Source organism: Adelges cooleyi, unplaced genomic scaffold (assembly GCF_023614345.1).
Source record: "Adelges cooleyi isolate 19-005CV unplaced genomic scaffold, UGA_ACOO_1.1 ACOO_flye_CR_arks_rails_tigmint_CR_PRNA_29, whole genome shotgun sequence".
Classification (NCBI taxonomy): Eukaryota; Metazoa; Arthropoda; class Insecta; order Hemiptera; family Adelgidae; genus Adelges; species Adelges cooleyi.
Window position 1 is genome coordinate 17,437 of NW_026095959.1, and position 5,406 is coordinate 22,842.

Here is a 5,406-nt window from a genome sequence, read left to right on the forward strand (position 1 = left end):
TTATTAAGAAAATTTTCGAAGAGATACGTGAAAAGCAAATATATTACCTTAAAATAGACTTTTTAAATGATTTTAATCGTGATGAACGAAAAATATTGCCTAAAATTTACTGCTCATTTACTATGCACACAACAACAAAAAATGTGTTTTTCCACATTACGAGACATACGTAGGTGAAAAAAGCAGCTTTTTAGCTTCGATGCGAGCAATAGATGATACTTAAGTATTATTGTTAGTTATGATACATCCTTTGTGTTTGCTATAATATTTGTAACAATAGAGTACTATCGTGGAAGCGAATTTAATCGTTCTAAAACACAAATAATCATAAAACAAGATATGGCTAAAAACGACTCATTTTCCATAAGAAAAAAACAGTTCTCCGATTATAAAAACTTAAAAGAATGTTTTATGCTAACAGTTGATTGTCTTTAGCTACATTATCAGACGACACAAAACGTAACGTCTTTACTAAAAAGACTAAACAAATAATAGTTATTATGAAAAAGATAATTTTATTTTCATTTATTGCTACAATAGGTCTCAGGCAGGGCACCTACCAATTTCTACAATAGGGTCATGAATAATTTAAAAATTCTAAATTGTGTACAGCACTTACTTAAATGTATGTAGAACCTTTGGTAAACGTTTTGTAATAGACACTTTTTTTTTACTAGGAGCTGTAAGATTTAAAATTTTTCAAATTTTGTATCGTAGGACTATAATAAAAGTTAGTACTATTATCTTTATTAATTAACCTCGATATCCTCCTCCATAATACCTTCATACTCCATATTTCATGATAAAGACATCAACACTGTGACACCTAACATGTCATAGTTCCAGGAACAACCATTTTTTTTTAAATTAAGCCTTTCCAATTTAATATCCTATTTATTTATGAAGACCTTTTACCTTGGCTTTTGGTAATAAAATATGTTAATATTATGTAATACCGTGGGGAATTGAAATTATAAAAAATCATTAACGTTTTTGACGATTATTCCGTTAAATTATTTATTTATTTATTTAACGGGCAGAAAGTCCAATTAGTATAGAAAACAGAGACTATAAGATATAGCCGTAATATAGGTATTTGTAGAATAGTATATAATTTATTATTATGGTAATTAGTGAGAAATGAGGAAATTAGTTTATGATTTTGATAAGTTGTTTATTAAATTAATACTAAGAGTTCGAAAAATATTGATGGACTATTATGTTGCAGAACCTCTTAAAATTAAAGAATTTTTTTTTAAATGTAAATCGTATTTAATAGGCATTAATAAAATTCTACCATTTATTTAGCTTACAAAACAAATTGGTAATCGTTTTACTTTGGGAACAGCTTCTTATTTTTGTTCAACCAATAGTTCAGCCTATGTTATTTACATTTAAATGAACACAATAACAAAAAAATGTGTTTTTACACATTACGTATGTGAAAAAATCAGCCTTTTTAGCTTCGATTCGGAGCAGAGATGATATTTAAGTATTATTGTCGGTTATTACACATAATTCTTATTTGCTATAATATTTGTAACAATAGGGTACTGTCATGCAAGCAAATTTAATCGTACTAAAACACAAATTATAAAGCAAAATATATCTAAAAAACAACTTGTTTTCCATAAAACAAAAAAAAATTGTAAAAATACAATGGTTTGTAAAAAAACCACAGTTCTCTTATTGTTCAAATTTAAAACAATTATTGATGCTACCAGTTGAATTATTTCCCTTTTTCAAGATTTCCTTAATAAATATAAAGGGACTACAGATTATTGAAATATATATATATATGTAATTGACACATTTTTCATCTCCTATTGGTCTCATTGTCAGTCCTAAAACCCTAAAACTTCACCTGAAAATTGAAAAAAAGAGAAATTGTTTCCACGCTTTTCAGGGGAGTATTATGATAATTGTTTAGTTTGTCAACGTTTATCGGTAGTTCTACTATGCTAAGACTACCGCTAAACGAAGACAAACCAAACAAAAATCATGAATCTATTCCCCTGGAAGGCGTAGAAGTTTTATGGTTTTTTGGGACAAAGCCAAAAAGGGGAAAATTACATATATTGTTTTATAATTTGTATTCTAGAATGACTGAATTTGCTTGAATATTGTTACAACTACTATAGCAAATACAAATTTTGTATTAAAATCAATAATAATATTTTAAAAATGTCTTTTCGCCTTTGTATATCTATCTTCCAGTTAACACATTTTTTGTAATTGTGTTTGTATTGATGTAAATGAAATAGGCTATTGGTTGAAAAATTAAGAAGCCGTTTCCAAAAAAAAAAAAAAAGTTCTCTTTCAAATAAACGCTATAATACTTAATTGTAAGCACTGCACCTCATTATTTCTTACTGTCCTGTACATAGTACAAAGTTCGTGTTTGAGGTCATCGTTAGGGGTGGAATTTTCTACTATGCCAGTTATCTTTGCGGCAGTGTACTCAATAACTTCCCAAAGTTTCATGGCGATCGGTTGAACGGTTTACTAATGCATAAAGGACAGACAAACAGACAGAAATTCATTTATATATATATATAGATTAGCCGTTTCCAAAAAAAAAAAAAAGAAAAGTTCTCTTTCAAATAAACGCTTTAATACTTAATTGAAAGCACTGCACCTCATACTTTCTTACTGTAATTGGTTTGGACTTAACTTGTATGAAAATACTAACTACTATTGATATATATTGATACTATTGTTTATTGATATGTATTTCGCGGTATGTAATTTAATATGTGTGTAGACTAATAGGATCGTTAGTTTTTACAGAAAATATTAGCATATTTTCTAACTAAAATATAAGGTATGTTTTTTTTTGTTGTATTAACAGAAATCGTATACTTGTGGAACACACATTTGTTATATGTTTTTCGATGGTACAAACGCGAAGAAAAAAGATAACAACAATATTTTATAAGCACACCGAACCACATATTGTTTAAACAAGAGCTTTGTGTAAGCAACGCGTAGATATTTTGATAAAATATAAATGTATATTGATGCATAGATGAGGTGTATACACGCAATGAGGTCATACTAACAAAACACCTTGCAAATACGAATTTTCAAAATCATTATATCAATAATTTAAAAGCGCCTCGCGCGACTTTTTGTTTAAATAAGTGCTTTATGTAAAAAACAACGACGGTGTTTGTTTGAAAACTGTTTCGATACGCCGCACAAGTACATTGACAGCCGCATCTAGAAGTCTGAGTAAGTAAAATCGACACGATTGTCTTTTATCGAAGATATAGCAGCTAATAATTAATACAAAAGTATTATAATATTTCGCAGATTAAAGAAAAATTGTAAGAGGTGTCAAAATGGCTGTGTTGAAATCATGGTATGTAATAGTTTTTCTAATAACCAGTGTATGGTCTTCCGACGACATGGCAGAAAAGGAGAGTTATTTAGACAAATTACAAAGCTTAAAGCAATTGGCTACCGGTTACAATAACCAAGACGAATATGATCGTAAAAAATTGGAAACTTTGTCTCTCGTGGATTTGCGTCAAAAAAGTTTGGACTTGTACCGTTACCTGGAATGCGGATACTGTAACAGTGCTCTGTTTCATTTGAAATTAATGGGCGATGCGGTTTTCGACAACATCAAAGATATTCTCACGCCAGAGACACTTGAGGATTTCTTGTTTGATAAAGAAGCGTCTATGATGCTCGATTCGTTGTTGGTTCTAAACAACTATGAGGTAAAAAATCTTTGGTTAGTTTTTATATACACCCGCCAAATAAGGGTTTTCTTTGGGCAAATTGTTAATGACGGTGGTAAGTTTAGTTCGAAAGTTTTAAACAAAACACGACGGATGCACGAATTCGTGTTAACCGAAATTGAAAAAGACTTGGACCGCTGCATGTGTCCATTGGAAAACTCTTTCAACATAAATTACGAAAACCATAATTCGTTGGCAAAGCACCAACTGTCTTTGTGTAATAATTCAGAAGCTGAATCTGCCAGTGCTGCAAACAATGGCAGCGTGATAGATGCAATACGACAGAAAAAAAGATTACTGCATAACAATTTCGAAAAAAACCGGCAGAGAGGACTATTGGAGTTCTCGATGTCCGAATCATTAACGGACGGCTTGTTTCTTTTTCACGACAAGGAAACATACAAATTGATTATTGACGAATTTATGGCCGACAATTCCAATAGGTCAACACTCTTTACCACAGTACATTTTCCGGAAATCACAAGTGGGTTGGAGGGAGTCAAAAAACTTAAAAAGAGACAGCGTCAGATTATCGGCACGTTAACAATAATAATGCTGGAAATGATGTTGTCGTACACCCTTAAAACTTGCCAAAGGCGCGAATCCAAAAACTTTTTGAACAACACGAACACGTTCAAAAATCAAATCTTAGGCAAGTTTATGGACATAATGTCGTTGCACGATAACGGGGCATTCAAAAAGGTCTATGCACAATTAACATTTTGCTCATCCCTCAATAGAGAGTTCAAAGATTCCTTCGCTGAAGAGATGTTTGATGATTGCATGGATGTTATCGTATTACTAATTAACAATTCAATTAATAAAATTACGAAGAATGTTCGTTTACCCAAAATCAAATCAATAGTGAGCGATTGTGAAGGCGAGAACGTAATATCAAAGCCTACCGTTGATGATATTCTTAGAGAAAGCGAAAAGTTTGTCGTTAAAATTGAAAATCATATTATACCACATTCGATCAGGTTGGCGGAATCGTTTTGGATTATGGTCCGTGAAAAAATACTACCTAATACTAGTACTACGTCTCGTGATGAAGCTAATTGACCTAAAACATATTATATTATATAATCATAAAAAATAATTATTCATACTACAATACTAAGGCACTTTTATTTCACCATAATGCACCTTTATTTTAATTTTTTCGATTGTGGATTTATTTAAAATTAGTACAAATAAATGTATAAATGATTATATCCGAATCCTTTTTTTAATGTGATATCTTTACTACATTTAAATAACAGATCTAGTAGAACTGCATACTGTTAAACTAGTTCTATATAATTTAACATAATTTGATAGTAGGTTCTATGATTAGGTACCGGTCTCTAATTTTGTGGTTCTATTATAAACCAACATATTAAGAAATTAGTATAAAGAAATTGGACCACCATTAGAGACCATCTGGTTAGGAAGTATTAATACCATTTAAAGGATATAAGACAACTGGCCGTCGTTACCTACGTATGGTAAGAATAGATTATTTCACAACCCTGTAAGTTATATAACTCAACTGGTAAACGTTTGACAAACCAAACAAATATCATAATAAGAAGTAATAATAATTAAAATAATAATAAATATATTTTCCCCTGAAAGGCTTGAAAACTTTATCCTTATTTCGCTTTTTATGTGAAGT

The 5,406-nt window shown here is 30.4% G+C and overlaps 1 protein-coding gene across 1 annotated transcript; it reads left to right on the forward strand.

Annotated features, from left to right (window-relative positions):
* Positions 1 to 3,191: 3,191 nt before the first annotated feature.
* Positions 3,192 to 4,889, forward strand: LOC126837797 (uncharacterized). The gene is made up of 2 exons (XM_050571749.1): positions 3,192 to 3,234; positions 3,316 to 4,889. The coding sequence occupies exon 2, from the start codon at positions 3,345 to 3,347 to the stop codon at positions 4,809 to 4,811; it is 1,467 nt and encodes a 488-aa protein (XP_050427706.1). The 5' UTR covers positions 3,192 to 3,234; positions 3,316 to 3,344; the 3' UTR covers positions 4,812 to 4,889.
* Positions 4,890 to 5,406: the final 517 nt, after the last annotated feature.

What these genes read in the sequence shown, in the direction of transcription:
- LOC126837797 (XM_050571749.1), top strand. Translation starts at nt 3,345, where the DNA reads ATGGCTGTGTTGAAATCATGGTATGTAATAGTTTTTCTAATAACCAGT.